Raw genomic sequence first — 15,414 nt, forward strand, 5'->3', positions numbered from 1 at the left:
CTCTCTGGGGAGAGCATTCCACAAATGGGGAGCCACCACAGAGAAGGCCCGTTCTTGTGGTGCCACCGTCCGGAGATATCATAGAGGAGGCACGCAAAGAAGGGCATCAGAGGGCGATCTCAGGGTCTGGGAAGGTTAACTGCAGAGTTGGGAGTGACCCAAAGGGCACCCCAAAACAGGCACCCCAGCTGACTGAGGAGAAAAGACCCACTCCTTGCAATGGCTAGCAAGGAGGGGCCGGATGGGTCCAGGGGCCGGGACATGCCAAGGGCAGCTTGCCATCTCCGCTTGCAGTTGCCGTGTGGGCACCTCCTGCTCCAGATCCAGGGAACGCCACTCACCTTGCATCTTGGCAGTGGCAATGACGTCCCCGGCTGACATGCTGGAAACGTTGACCAGGTAGACGGGGCAGTGAGTCTGCCGAGGGAGGAGGACAAAAAGTAGGGGAAAGGCGTCAGGGGGCTTGGGGCAACGAGAGAGACCTGGGGGCGGAGTCCAAGGCATCCATCCACCTGGGATGGCAAAGGGGCCCCCACCCAGTCGGGCAAGAAGACACAGCCTCAGTCCTCTGCAGCAGAAGGAGGGGGCGGTAAAGGCTGCTCACCCGGTTAGCGATGGTGATGACCCGATGCGTAGCTTCAGCTTCCAACTGCGATGCAGAGAGAGAGAGAGAGAGAGAGAGAGAGAGAGAGAGAGAGAGAGATGAGGCAGGCAGCGGCCCGGCCAACCAGTGCCTGCAGGTGCCAACAGAACCCCAACACTTCCCCCTGCTCTAGCTCATGGGATGGGGCACAAATGGGGCAAGAGTCTGCCCAGTGAAGCCAGTGGGAATGGGTGGGGGACCTCACTTATTTTCGGCTGCAGGTGGTAAGAGCTGGAGCTCAGCAGGGCACAGGTGTCCCCCACCCACCAACGGCCATGATAATCCCCCCACTTCTGAGCAGCACCCACAAGCTCAGCCAGCTGCCCCCAACCTCGCATGGGCAGCCAAGTTCCCTCCCCCACCGCCTTCCTCCTGGTCGTTCTTCCTGGCTGGTGGAAGAACCGCCCTCTGAAAACAGTCACCAGGCAATTGGCAGCCTTGGCAAGGAGAGACCCTGCAAGTTCCCAAACTGCCCCTTTCTCTCTTGGGCCTTGGGGGGAGTGAGATTCCTAGCAGGGCAGATGTGTTCATTCATAGGTGTGCCTCCTTCCTTGTGGGGGTCAGGTGGGATTGCTATGAGGAATTATGAAATATGGAGCAAGCCATTGTGTCAGCAATGAAAGCATTGCGTTCACTGGGTTGGATTCATTGACAATAGTTTCTGATTGAATCCCACAGGCCTCTCCACCTCTGCCATTTGCTTTCTCTGCACCTGACAGGCACGTATACACATTCTAAATACACAGGCCAGTTACTTCACCAGGCATCCTGGGTCATCAAGACAGAAGGTAGCTTTGATGTAGTTTAATCTTTAGGTAGATCTTAAGGGCCAGGAAGAGAGTTCACAAGGAGATGGTAAATACTGCCATTCTGCCTCTCCTGTTTATGACCTCCGGGGTTTGCTAAAAGCATTCCTCCTTGTTTCCTATTTTATTTACTCTGAATTATGTATGCATGCTCAAATTAGCTCTTTGTAGTTTTAACTTTAACTTTGTCCCCACGTGGGTTTTTCTGAAATACTCAGAGGAAATCTGATTGGTCCTTATGAACACAGTGTAAAAAGTTCTTTTGTGAATAAAATGACCTGGGCCAGGGGGTGGAGGGGAATTATTATTATTGGCACCTCCCCCCAGAGTCTTGCTGGTCAAGCCTCGTGTGTATTCTATTAATCAGAGTCCAATCCTTCCTTGCTTTGGGAACGCAACACTTCCTTCCTTGATAGGCACCCTTACCTCCTCCGGCCGGCTGATCTCGATTCCTTCCGGGCCAGTGATGCCCAGCTCCAGGGCTTCCCTGGCCCCCTGCAGGGAAAGGCAAAAGAGAGGGTCAGTCTGGGGTAGGCAGGGACAGGGGTCACCTTCTTCCTGCCCCCTTGCTGGTCCCTGCCTCTTCCTCCCCTCTCCCAGAGGAGGAGAGCCTATGGATCGGCTGGTGGGATCGGCCTCTTCCACTGCCCCCCCGGCTGCAGCCCCGCTGCCTCCCCCCTGCCCCCCGAGCAGCTCACCTCGGCCACCAGCTCTCCATTCTCAGCGTGGACGCGGGCGATGGCGCCAATGTCCTTGCAGGCGTGGAAGACCTGGTAGAGCTCGCTGTCCCGCAGCATGTACAAGTCCTTGTAGGTCATGAACATCTGGAAGGAGTTGATGCCCTTCTCCCGCACCAGGGTCTCCATCTCCGCCTTCACCTGAGGCAGAAGGGGCAGGCGTCATTCGCCCAAAGGTCTCACCTGCCCACCGACACCCCTTTAAATGCTGTGAGCCGAACACAGAGGGCCAAAGCCACAGGCCTTGAGATCATCTAATGTGCCCAAATCTAAGGCCCTGACGGACACAGGAAGATGAGCTAGGAGTGTCATGTGGAACTTGGTGCAAATTCTGAAAATTTCCAGACCTTCCTATTTACAGTGGTATGTTTGAAAGCAGGAAGCAATGGACACTGATGTACTCTGCTGCTTCAAGGAGGCCATGTCTGGCTGCACCCCCCCCCCAAGAGGCTCCCAATCCTCTGCCTGGAGTTCTCCCCACATCACAATGTCTCCCGACTTTGGTTGCTTCCAGCTTTCCTCTGCAGACTGGCTCACTCACTCGAGTCACCTGGAACGCGCTGCTCTGGGCCTGGATCTGTGAGGAGCCGGTCCTGCCTTTGAGCAATGGGCTCTTTGGCCCTGCCGGGAGGGAGCATGTGTTTGGAGCATCTTGCTCCAAAGTGAACCTCCACCAGTGGGAGGGGAAAGTGGGGAGGGTCCTCTGGAGCAGAGAAGGAGGCATCTCTGCTCTAGGGTCCTCTTCCAGGAATCTGCTCTGCATCCAGGCATGCTCACGCCTTGTTCAAGAGGCATGTTCTGTCTCAGTATTCTGTGCAGGTCGTTGGTCTATGCTTGGTAATCTTAGTAGTAATAATAATACTTTATTATATGCCGCCCATCTGACTGGGTTGCCCCAGCCACTCTGGGCAGCTCCCTACAAAATATTAAACACACAATAAAACATTAACAACTTCCCTATACAGGGCTAAAAGTCAAATAGTTCTTTAATTCCTTGACATCTGGTGGGATGGTGTTCCACAGGGCAGGCGCCACTACAGAAGACAGAGGCTGCAGAGCTGGGTGCCCCAAGCTGTGATGAAATGGCCCTGCGCAGGTAAGACACAGGTGTGTGTGGGAGTCTTCTCCCAGTGCCAGAAGCCAGGCAAGGCAGCGCCAAAGCCCACCAAAGAGGGGGAGGGAGTGGCCAACCGCGGAGGGAAAGGAAGGGCTGTTACAGCTGTCAGGGGGCCGAGAGGAGGAAGGAGCTGAGCCACAAACACCCAAACAAGAGGCTAAGGAGGTCAAGCCACCCAGCTGGGGCTGGGGAACAAGATGGCTGTGGGCAGGGGTCTAATCCAGAATTACCAGCCAGCAGATGCTCCACAGCCCTTGGAGCAGCTGGAGGCCATGAGACGGCCAGCAGGCATGCTTGAGACCCCTGGCCTTGAGATCCTGCTACGGCCCGGCAGTTGGCCTGGGGAAAATCTCCGCAGGCTGGAGCAGGTGGGGAGGGTGGCAGCTGGATGGCTGCGGAAGAACTGGGAGAAGGAGGCATGGCCGAGGGGCATGGAGGTGGCACCACTGGAGAAGGGGCAAAGCCCCAGGCTCCCTCCCCAAGGAGCTGCAGTGAGGGCAACCAGAAGGGTCAGGCAGATGGAGTACCCCCCCCCCCCCCGTGAAGAAAGTTTGAAGCATTGGGGGCTTTTTAGGTTAAAGGGGAGTTAAGAGGCAAAACGATGGCAGTTTGTAAAATTACGGAATATGAAGAAATGGCAAAACACACTGGAAAAATAAGAAATCAAGATAACAAACTTTTTATAAAGGAATAGAAATGGTTTATTGAAAATTTAACTGTAAACAGATAAGAACATTGGCAGGGTTATTGTAATAACCTGTGGTTTCATATATATTTAAAGCAGATGAATAAATGAACAAATTAAGTTAATTTGGATATGCAGAAGATATTTTAAAAAAATGTAAGGAACTACAGAAAGAGGGGGAAGAAAGTCAAGTTTGGAAATGTTAAAATGACTGTAAAGTTAGTGAAATGTATAAACCTGGAAATCATAAACAATTTTTTAAAAAAAGAATTTAAATATGCATGGCACAGAGAAAAGGGGAAAGTTTTTCTCTTCTCCTGGCACCAGAATTTGTGGCTTCAAATGAGGTTGAAAGTGGGAAGATTTGGGGAGGATAAAAGGGAGGACTTCTTAATGCAGTGCAAAGTTAATCTATGGAACTCCCTGCCACAGGAGGCCAGGAAACCACAGGAGGGGAAGGGGCTCTTGGGCTGATGTCCCGCTTGTGGGTTTCCCATAATGAGAACCTGGCTGGTCACTGTGAGAAGAGGATGCAGAATGCGATGGGCTTTTGGCCTGATCCGGCAGGCCTGTGAATACTTTCTTTATCCTGAGCAAACCGTTTTGTTTGACTGGCCTTTCGGACTGATGAAGCGTACAGGTCTCTTTTTGCCCACTTGCGTTATTCTCACCAGGGTGGCGGCTTTGATTTGCCTTCCCATGATTGATCCATGCATACGGCTTTGTGTTTCCAACTCAAGACCCACTGAAGAACATCTCGTCCAGTTCAATCTTTGAAAAACAGCTTTGAAAACCCTTTTCATATTCTCTAGTGTGCTACCCTTGCCATTGTGGCGGCACAGGGTTGCCGTTCTGTGGCTGTACTTGCGCTACTTGTTGAACGGTTCATTTATCCAGTCTGTATAACGTTTACTGCACATGTAACTTGTTAAGATAGAGTTGCACATTTAACCACTCTGTGTTTACAGTATCTCCAGGCTTTGTCTTGCACGTGGCACCTTAGTATGTTTGTTGTTTGAATGGTTACAAGCCTATCTCTATTCTAGCTATTATTCTGGTAAATTTGGTTTTATACTTCTATGCCAGTTTGTTGTTGTTTTGTTGTATTATTACTCCTTGTGCTCTTACAAGACTCCACTTTCGGAACCCTAAAGACCCGCTGCCAGTCAAGGCAAAAGACCTCCTCAACGTGAGTCAGGGAGACCAACAAGCCCCCCCCCCCCCGTGGCGCCCCCTCCCCTCTTACCTTTGGTGCCCACCAGGTGATGCCCATGTGCAGGGCGTAGTCGCAGCACACCTTGGGGTCGGCCAGGCTGCGGCACTTTTCGTAGGCGTCCAGGAGGGAGATGTCCTTGTCCGGAAGCACGTGCCCAATCACCATCGTGGTTCCCCCCACCAGGGCAGCCTGGGCACAGGGGCAAAGGGAAGCTGGTGAGAGATGCCCCCGTGGAAACCCCAAGGGAGCTTCCAGAGGAGCGAACCACCAACGCCCAACCCAGAGTCTGCAAGCCCTGCAGCCTTCCTGGCGTGGAGGCCCTGGGTCAGGAGCTGGCAGGAAGCATTTCTTGCTAATGCAAAGGGAAGGCTGTGTCCTCAGCTGACACTTGTGGGACATCAGCTAATCCCCAAAGCTGCTTTTTTTGAGGGGGGGGCGGGAGGAGAGGGAGAAGCTGGCTGCCTTGCCTACATTCCCTCAAGGGCCCTGCATGATGGTTCTGGGTTCACAATTTCAAGAGGAATCCAAGGCTGAGACCTCGTGGGGGGGGGGCAGGGAGGAGGTGGTTGGTGAGCAGAAGCAGAAGCCCCCTTTCTATTGCCCTGGCTGTGTTCAGCACAGGGCACTCAGGACTTAACACGCTTCTTCCCTGGGGTGCCCAAGCTGCCCCAACAGTTCTCCTGGCATGTCAGGAAAATGGAGAGAGAGAGAGAGAGAGAGAGAGAGAACGAGAACAGGCTGGTGGGGGATAGAAGAGACTTTACTCACAGCCTAAATTTAGGTGAAGGGGCTCAGTGCCCAGAAACTACTTTGAACGCCAGGGATTGAACCACGGCAAACATAATGTGAGCATGTGCAGAGCGCATTCCTACAACAGCCACCAACCCTTGCACTCACAGGCACCCTGGTCTGCAGCGCACCAGCCACAGGAGGCTTGACCAAGACTCTGCAGGTGGGGAAGATTTTAAGGCCCTCCAAGGGCTGCTGGACTCCCAACATCTACCAACTGCAGTCAGGACAGCCAATGGCCAGGGATGGTGTGAGTTGTAGCTAAGCAGCACCAGAGGGTCACAGATGTTTTCCCTTCCCACATTCTCTTCTGGGGGGGGGGGCACAGGTGGAGAGCATGGCTGCAGCCCTAGACATACCCACAGAAGGAAGGAAAGAGCCAGTGCCTCACAGGATGAGGAAGCATTTCTCCAGAGCGCTCTCTGAGAAGCCAGCCCTTCTTGTAAATACAGTCATACCTTGGGTTGCAGATGCTTCAGGATGCGTTTTTTCGAGTTAAAGACTGACAAAACCCAGAAGTACCGGAACAGGTTACTTCCGGGTTTCAGCAGTCGCGCATGTGCAAAAGCGCTAAATTAGGCTTTGAGCATGCACAGAAGCGCCAAATTGCAACCCACGTGTGTGCAGATGCACCGCTGCGGGTTGCAAACATGCATCCCGCACGGATCACGTTCGCAACCCGAGCGTCCACTGTATTTGGAACAATGTTCATGGCAGAGGAGACAGTGGCGCCGTGACTGGCGCAAGGGACACCCTGAGCAGCTAGATGGGGAGGGAGGAGGCTTTGTGATGTTAAGCACAGCTCATTCAATCCGCCCTCTGCAGAGCTGGCTTCTGTTGGAAACAGGGGGACGTCATGGGCTTGATTCTGTGCTAGAACAGCTGCACACCTGTCCAAAAAGGGGAGTGTGCAGATCCACAGCAGGCTCACTGCTCAGAGAAGGCAAGTCTGTGCACAGCCAGAAGGCCATCTCTCAAGAATTCATTCATATTACCCAAGTGGGTAGGTGGTGTTCAGCAAAATTCTACTCAGAGTAGACCCTCTGAACTTAATGCACACAACTAAATTAGGTCCATGAATTTCAAAAGGGCTGCTCTGAGTAGAACTTGCCCAAATGCTTTTTTTAAAAAAACAACTATGTTTCAGTTGTTTTCAACATGGGGCATTCCATTAGTCAGATGATTTCTTCTTGCATGATGGAATGTTCTTCCCATCTCCCCACCGCCTAAATCTGTTCTAGAAGTTCCACCAACCCAAATCAGATTTTGGGAGGGGGGGTGCATGGCTGTAGAGGGGAGGAACCCCCTCGCACAAGAACTATCCTTGCACGAGCAGAAAAACTTAGTTGAACACCAGCCGACAGTTTTATTAGATCGTCAATCACTCGGGGTGCCTCACAGGAAGAAATGAAATAAACAAACAATGCTTATCTGGCTGTTATTTCAATCCTGTTCCCTTTACGATAGCTCTGTTTGGAACATTTCTTTAAAAAGAGCATTAGCAGGCTGCATCTTTTTGAAAGCCACTTTGGATTTGCTTGGTAAAGGGGAAAAAACAAACAAAGAAACAAGGGAAAAAACAAAGTAGTAATTCTAAAAACAATTCCTATAAAAATATTAGTAATCTGAGTTCTAGTTCCACCACCTTCTGGCTTGGTATTTTTTCAAAATGGAAAAAACAAAAACTCCTGCTCTTCTGTGGAGTTACTGGTGCTTTTGCCTTGTGTTGAGCAAAGGAGCTAAGCACTTTCAGCACCAGAGGCCTGGACAGCTCCCCCCAGTCCCCAAGATGACCGGCAGGCAGGCGGATGGGCAGAGATACAGCCCAGTCCGAGCAGGTGGGTGGCTGGGCGGCCAGATCCGCCCCCCCCCCCCCGTCATTGCAAGCAACTGGGGCTTTTGACCAGGCTCCTCTTGAGCAAGGCGGAAGAAGCTGACGCTGCTGCCTGGCCCAGGATGCCATGAGGAGCAGAACGGGGCCGCGATGCAAGGGAGACCAGCCCCCTCCATGGGGTGACCTGACTCCTTCCCACACCTGCCCTGCAAATGACACCAGCAGCTGCCACCTGCTCAGCCAAGCTACCCCACGAAGAGGCCCCAACAGCTGCCAGGGAGGCTCCTGTCACTTCACATGCTCCCCACTGGTTGACACTGATGTTCTTTCCCCCAGTTCCAGAGCACACTTGGGAAGGGAAAGGCCTCACAGCCCCCCCCCCCTGAAAAGGCATCCAAGGCGGTGGATGGCCAGGAATCATTGAGGGAGGGAGGAAGGGCAGCCAGCTACACACTCCTCTGCCCAGCGCAGACGGGGCTCTGGAATCACATGGCTGTTGCTGACTAGGAATGCTCTGACTCTGCTTACAACATTTAGGCCTCACCCAAAGCAGGCCTGTCCCCTTGCCAACGGGACAGGCCAGCATTGTCTGGGGGGGGGGCGAGTAAAGGGGGTGAAGAAAGGGGCCAGAGGCCAGATCTCACTAAGCACATGGCAAGGCCAGAGTTAGTCTTGGGTCAGAGGGAGATCTGGAGTCCACGGAAGTGCATGTCTTGCACTAGTGGATGCTGACACCCAAAATATCTGGAGGACTCCAGGTTGGCAGAGGCTGCCCTCGGAGGCCTGAGAGACTTGTATCTATTCACTCCTGCCCTGCGCAGAGCCAGCTCAGTTTGCTCTTTGCTGGGCACAGGTGCCATAGAGGGGCATTGCAGCAAATGATGACATTTGGATGAGCAATAATGGAGGTGCCTGTGGAAATAAATTCAGGGGGATGCTGGCTGCCAGAAGTGTCCACAGCTGGCTTCCCAACTCCTGGAACAGAGCTCACTGCTCATTTAAAGCATACTCAAAACACACTTAAAGCACATGAATTCCCTCAAAGAATCCTGGGAACTGTAGTTTGTCAAGGATACAAGGAACTGTATGTCTGGGGGGGGGACTACAGTTCCCAGGATATTGTGTGTGTGTGTGTCATGTGCTTTAAATGTGTGTTGGATTTGCTTTAAATGGATGGTGTGGCCCTGCCTCATGTCTCACCCATTCCAAGGATCTCAAGTCTCCCCAGAAATTGTCCTACTCTGAGAGAACACACACACAGGTCATCAGTGCCCAAGACCAGACCACCCGTTGGGCATCCCCCCCCCCCCGCACCACACAACCAAAGAGAGGAGGAGGAGGAGGGAGACTACCTTGGTGCCATGGTAGAAGTCATCCACGCAGGTGGCGTTCATGAAGGTCTGGTGGAAGTGGGTGCTGGTATCAATGCCCCCCGGGATCACCAGCTTGCCGGTGGCATCGATGACCTTGGCTCCGCCGGGGATCATGAGCTCACGGCCCACCTGCTGGATGATGCCGTTCTCAATGTAGACGTCGGCCTCCAGGGTGCAGTCGTCGTTCACCACCTTCCCCCCCTTGATGAGGATCCGCATCGTGGCAGCGTTGGCGAGCATGGCTCTGGAAAAGGAGGACAGGGCAAAGGAGGTCAGGGGCCGTGGATACCTGAGCCAGGGGGAGTGACTCCACAGGTCACAGGCCATCCATTTAACAGGCTCATGCCATTCCTAGCCCTCTCCTCTCCTTTTAAGGTTGCTTCCTGTGGGAGGGAGTTCCACAGGCCACACTGCCCAGAGATCACATCCAAGGAGACAGCTGAAGGTCAGAGCCACTGCAATTCAGAAAATGCGGCCAGGTAAGACACAGCACAGGCTGCTCCAGACCAGCTCCTCAGGCTCACAGAACACCCCAGCTGGAAGACATGGGGCCGGATTCACCCAGGTTGCTGCACTGGTTGACGCAAGTGCAAGGAGTCCTGCTAGTGCAGTGTGACCTCCTCTCCCAAAATCTGCTTGGGGGAGCCAGGAGAACCCCCAGAGCTGGAGGTGGGGGGGGGGAGAGAGAGGTCGTTCTGCCTGCTGGAAAGCAGAAGTGCTTTTGCTGACGGAATTCCACCCATCGTCCGGGACGAGAGCATCTCCGCACCTTCTCTGAGAACGTGGCTCAGGCTCGGAGGCCTTTCTTGTGGCCCACTTACCCTGCAGCCAGTCCTACCAGGAGGGAAAGTGAGGCAATAGCCTGTGGCAGCTGCTTTTATGTGCCCCCAAAAGGCATCCTATTGTTACTTCCAATTATCACCACAGAGGGAGGGAGGCAGATGTGGGCACCAAAATAATTTGGCTGCAGGCTATGAGTGCCTTGACCAAGGGAGGGGTGGGGGCAGCAGGTGCTACTCTGCCTCAGGTAGCAAAATGTCTTGGGCTGGCCCTGCATCCGTCCTCTGAGGGAAGTGTGGCTGGTGGGGATGAGGAACATGAGGCCCTGTGGGAACAAAACTGGTGCACGGCTTGCAGATGGATCAGCGTTCGAAATTCACCAGGTTCCAGGGGCTTTTTGCCCCCGGCTGTCGACCGCTTGCGACCATGTGAAGATGCCCGGGTGCCAGGGTGGCGTCTGATGTCTCCCCCATCTGGAGGTGCCTGTTTGGGGATCCTTGGCCCTTGCCTGTTTTCACACACGAGAAACGCACCCTGTAGAATTCTATCCATTATATTTGAATTTCAGGAAGCCAAAAGTCGTATTGAAAAATACAACTTTCAAGCCTGCTGGCCCCCAAGTGGCAACCAGGCATTCTGTGGAAGACAGGAGGGCCTGGCGTGGGGTCTGGTCCGTGGGGTCTCGAAGAGTCGGACATGGCTAAGCGACAAAACAACAACCACAAAAACCCTGGTTTAAGGAGCTATTTGGAGCCTTGCTTATATATTTGAGTTTCTAACACTGGAAGGATGGCTCTCAATGGCGACTTGCCACAACAGCTGTGCTCTCCCCTCCACTGTCTGAGGCAGCCATTGCCTCTGAACACCAGTTGATGGAAATGATGGGGAGTCCTGCTGATGGGCACTGGGTCAGTCCCGGTGGGAAGAGGAGCTGGACTAGATGGTCCCCCTTTGGCCTGATCCTGCTGCTGCTGCTGCTGCTGCAGGGCTCTTCTGATGGCCCAGAAACCATCTGAGCTGCCATGGAGGTTCAGGGAGAATCTGGTTGTTTGCTGTCAGAAGAGGCGGCTGGACTTGGCTAGGCCTTTGCTCTGCAGAGCCCTTCTTGACCGCCAGAACCTCTGCCTCCGTCTCGGCTGCTCCTGGCAGCTCTGCCATCCTACCGACAATATGCCCTTAAGATGCTGCAGCTGCCTGGTCCTTTCCCCACCCCCCACATATCTGCAAACATCCGCCATTCCTCTTTGGCAGATGGAAGAAAAATAAAATAAAAAACAACAACCCCAAGACTGGCAGAGCAAAGAGGGTCTCTGCTCCCCTCCCTCCCCTGGAAAGCCCTTCCTTTTGCAGCCCTTCAGCAACCTCCTCTGCCTCCCTGGCATCCCGTTGCATAAAAGAGGCCCCCTGAACACGGCCTCCCCTGGCGGCAAACCCAGCCCCTCCATCCAGCATCAGAAGCTCCCATTTGCCATGAAATCTGCGCAGTCAGACCTGACAGCTGCCGGCTCAGAGGCTCCCAGACAGACCATCAGCTCCTATTGTGTGAGAGAGGCGGGGATCGAAAGAAAAGGGGGAGGAGGGAGGGGTCTCCGGGAATCAAACAAAACCTCCATCCCCACAAGCTGGAGCTGGACCCAAAACCTGGAGGAGAGGGAGGCACCTTCCTTTTTGATGGCTGCAGGGTTGCAAATAGCGTCTACTCTGAAGCTGCAATTGCAGAGGAGCAGAGGACCTTGGGAGAGCAAGCCTTGCCTGGCACTTGCAGGAGGGAGAAGTAGACATCCTTGTTGCACCAGGATCTCCCACAGCTTGGAACTGGCAGGCTAGCTATAGGGCCCAAGGCACAGTCAACTGGGGACAAGGCTGTGGGCTGGCATTACCTGCCCCACCAGCCAACCCTCAGATCTGCAGCTGCTCACGCCTTTATCCAAGCCTTGATGGGGAATGAGGCAACCAGCTGGGTCTGTAGGACTGAGACCTTGGTACTAGGTACTCGGGTGCAGCATCAGAGCAGAGCTTGGGGAGGGAGAGTTGCTGTGGCCCATAGATATCCCATCTCACCCATGTAGCTATGCAATGTGGCCCCCTCTCTCTTAGCAGGTGGGAGGGGAAACGGGAGCCCTGGACATCAGGGCAGGGCATTGGCAGGGCACTCTTGCTCCCCACAAAGGAGCGTCTCCACTGCCCCCTCTTTAGCTGAGATTCCTGCATTGCAGGGTGCTTAACTAGATTATCCTCGGGGGGCCCCTTCCAACTCTTGCGCAGTGTGGGGAGAGCACCAGGCAGACACAGAAAACTCTACAGGAACACTTGGAATGGGGCAGGCACCGCACAAGACCAGCAGACCTGCCCGCCACAATCTGTATGCAGGATGAGGTGTGCTGAAGAAGTCAACCAGCATTTGGTTTTCAAAGATTTAGGAAGCTCAAAGGCACCCACAGATTATTCACGCAGTTGTCAAAGCAGAATTGGAGACAACTCAAAGCTAACAGGCCCATGACCAGTGTGGACACAAGCAGGAAAGGGGCCTGCAGAGAAAACAGGTCCAGACGGAGCATCAAAGCCACAGCCTTCAAGTGAGACCACCTCTCTCACAGTGGACTGAGGGGCAAAGGATTCTGCAGCTCAACTTTCCCACCTCACTAAGATGAGGGGCCCAGCAGCTCACAGAAGGGGCTTGCTGGTTTTACTCATTTATTTAACGAATTGTATAGATCACTTGATGGATGTAAAACCCCCAAAGAACCCTGCCCTGCCCACCCAGGAAAGGGCTTACGTGGGCCAGGGCAATTTGGTGCTGCGTCTCCATAGGTCACAGGCTTGCCATACACCCAGAATTTCCCGGATATACCTGGAATACTGCAGTCGGAAGCTGTGTCCCAGCAGAAATTGGCAAAATGTCCAGGAAAATCTGGACGTATAGCAGCCCATGTCGGTAGTGTCGTTTTTTGCCAATTTTCCTTAAAAAATAGCTCAAAACAACTTTGGTGTCTGGGTTTTCACTTTTTGATAAATGGCAACCCAACCATATGATGGAGAAAAAAGTAAGTGTGACCCATACAGCAACTGCAGCCAGCAGCTGTGGACCTGACTGCCCCCCCCAAAAAAAACCCCTGAGGCCAGCCCCCTCTCCCCCCTTGCAGCAGCTGAGCATGCAGCAGTGTCAGTCAGCGGGGAGAGAGCAGAGCACCCTCTGCACAGAGGCCATGGAGCTCCAAGTGCAAGAAACACCCCCCAGCTAAGGCGTAAGGCAGCCCTCAGGGAAGCCCCCCACCACCACCACCGCAGAGCAGGATGCCACCTTGTTGAGCAGCACAGCTTCCCTGGCCAGGCCCTGCAGCCTCTCAGACCCAGGAGGCCACCAAGTGTACATCCGCCACACCCTTCTGGCCAGCCTTCTGTTTGAAGGATGACCCCTTCTCTTCCTGGGGCCCTGGCAGGCAGCCAAATAAATGATAATACAGTGGTACCTTGGGTTACATACACTTCAGGTTACAGACTCCGCTAACCCAGAAATAGTACCTCAGGTTAAGAACTTTGTTTCAGGATGAGAACAGAAATCGCGCAGCGGAGGCAGAAGGAGGCCCCATTAGCTAAAGTGGTGCTTCAGGTTAAGAACAGTTTCAGGTTCAGAATGGACCTCCAGAACGAATTAAGTTCTTAACCCGAGGTACCGCTGTAAATAGCAGCAGCAGCAGCAAACAACCTTCACCCCAAGGTCCCTGGGCAGGTGACGACAATTACAACACACTGAGAACAATTTAATGTCAAAAAAAGGTCTGGCATGCCACATAAACCAGCTTCATTGAAATCAGAAGATTCTCAAGGGCCCACATTCCTGGGAACCAAATGCAAAGTGCTATGGTGACCCACAGATTCGTAAATGGATTGGCTGCCTCCTCCTCCTCCTTGCTTGGACCCACAATCCATGTCTTTGCTTTCCTTCCGTTCCTCCCACAGCATAAATCCTCAGCACCCTCCACCTGAAGACTCCTTCCCCTCACTGTCAGGAGTTTGCAGGGGGGTCCTTTTATACACATAAGCGCAGGGCTCAGGGCTCCTTCAGCACCCAGGTGGCACAGAACACCACAACCAGTGGCAGACCAACATTTTTGGAGCCCTGAGCTGTCATGGGGGACCTTTCTGGGCAGCATTAGAAGCTCAGATAGTTGCCATTTGGGGGCCAGACGGCTTGAAACCTCTATTTTTCAAAACGGCTTTTCCTGAAATTCATTCTGATTGTGTAGATAAAATATTACGGACAGGATGCATTGCTACTGTGGAAACAGTCAAGATCCAGGGATCCCCAGGCATGCACCTCCAGGCAGTGGAGACGCCGGGCACCATAATGGCACCCGGGCATCTTTGCTTGGCCGCAAGGGACCAGTAGTTTTGAACACTGGGTGTGGCTAACCCCTGTTCTGTTCTTCAATGGGGATGCTCCACAACAGATCCCCACACCTTTACAACATCTGTGCTACTGACTCTCAAACTTTGGGATTTGTAAAATATATACAACAAAATACCCACTTTGAGTCGTGCCACCCAAATTGGGTCACGTAAGACCCATTTTTTTAAAGCAATCTGGACTAAAGTTGGTTCCGGGGCCCCTCTGGGATTAGGCTGTCCATGAATTGTAGTGGTCCTGCAGGACATCCCCCCCACACACACTTGTTTCTCAGCAAGGCTGCCTGTAACCCCCAATTCCTCCTCAGGACACACAGCGGTGGGAACAGAGGCTCCCCCCTCTCTCTTGCCTCTAAAGGCCACACAGGACCCAGGGCGGTGCAGAGGAGGGAAAGCAAGATCAGACACAGAGCACCCTGGGGCCACAGGCACATGCAGACCCTCCTGTGTAGAGCCTGGGACCCCCCCCCACTTGCCAAGACCCCCAACTCTTTCCCAAGGCTGCCTGGTGCACTGCTGCAGCACAAACGAAAGCAGGTCCCTTTTAAGAAGGAACGCTGGGGGAAAGCTTAATGAGCGAGCGGGGGGGGGGGGCTGGTGCAGATGCCAAGCAATGACACATCAGAGGAGCGCCTGAGACACACACACACCCCCGTTCTTTGTTTTGAAGTCCTTGCAGGGAGCGCTGACAGCCTGATGAAGAGGAGAGTCATTACAGGGAGACATCTGAGGAGCCAGAGGCAGGCAAGCCCCTCTCATGGCACAGCACACAACAGCAGCAATTGCAGAACAAGGAGAACCTGAGAGGAGCCTGTCCGCCTGAGGGATCAGGCCAAAGCCCACCCCCCTGCCCTCACAGTGGCCAACCAGACGCCCCCAAGCAGGACTCAAGGGCAAGAGCAACACTCCCCCCCCCCTGCGGTTTCCAGCAGCTGGCATTCAAAAGCATGCCCCCCCCCCCCACAAAAGGGACCCAGCCGACCCTGGAACAGAGAGTAGCCCCAAGAGCTGCCTCTGCTCAACTCCT

General features: G+C 53.6%; 1 protein-coding gene across 2 annotated transcripts in view; it reads right to left on the minus strand.

Annotated features, from left to right (window-relative positions):
* Window positions 1-15,414, minus strand: part of DPYSL5 (dihydropyrimidinase like 5) — a 35,403-nt gene that overhangs the window by 10,805 nt on the left and 9,184 nt on the right. For both annotated transcript variants that reach the window (XM_028725323.2, XM_028725322.2), the window contains exons 2-7: window positions 9,180-9,444; window positions 5,235-5,393; window positions 2,148-2,327; window positions 1,876-1,944; window positions 605-649; window positions 342-417 (exon numbers count right to left, since the gene is read on the minus strand). In XM_028725323.2, the coding sequence (XP_028581156.2) occupies window positions 342-417; window positions 605-649; window positions 1,876-1,944; window positions 2,148-2,327; window positions 5,235-5,393; window positions 9,180-9,440 (790 nt within the window). In that variant the 5' untranslated portion in view covers window positions 9,441-9,444. The remainder of the gene's footprint in view (window positions 1-341; window positions 418-604; window positions 650-1,875; window positions 1,945-2,147; window positions 2,328-5,234; window positions 5,394-9,179; window positions 9,445-15,414) is intronic.

The sequence above is a fragment of the Podarcis muralis genome, chromosome 3 (genome assembly GCF_964188315.1).
Source record: "Podarcis muralis chromosome 3, rPodMur119.hap1.1, whole genome shotgun sequence".
In the NCBI taxonomy this organism is placed as follows: Eukaryota; Metazoa; Chordata; class Lepidosauria; order Squamata; family Lacertidae; genus Podarcis; species Podarcis muralis.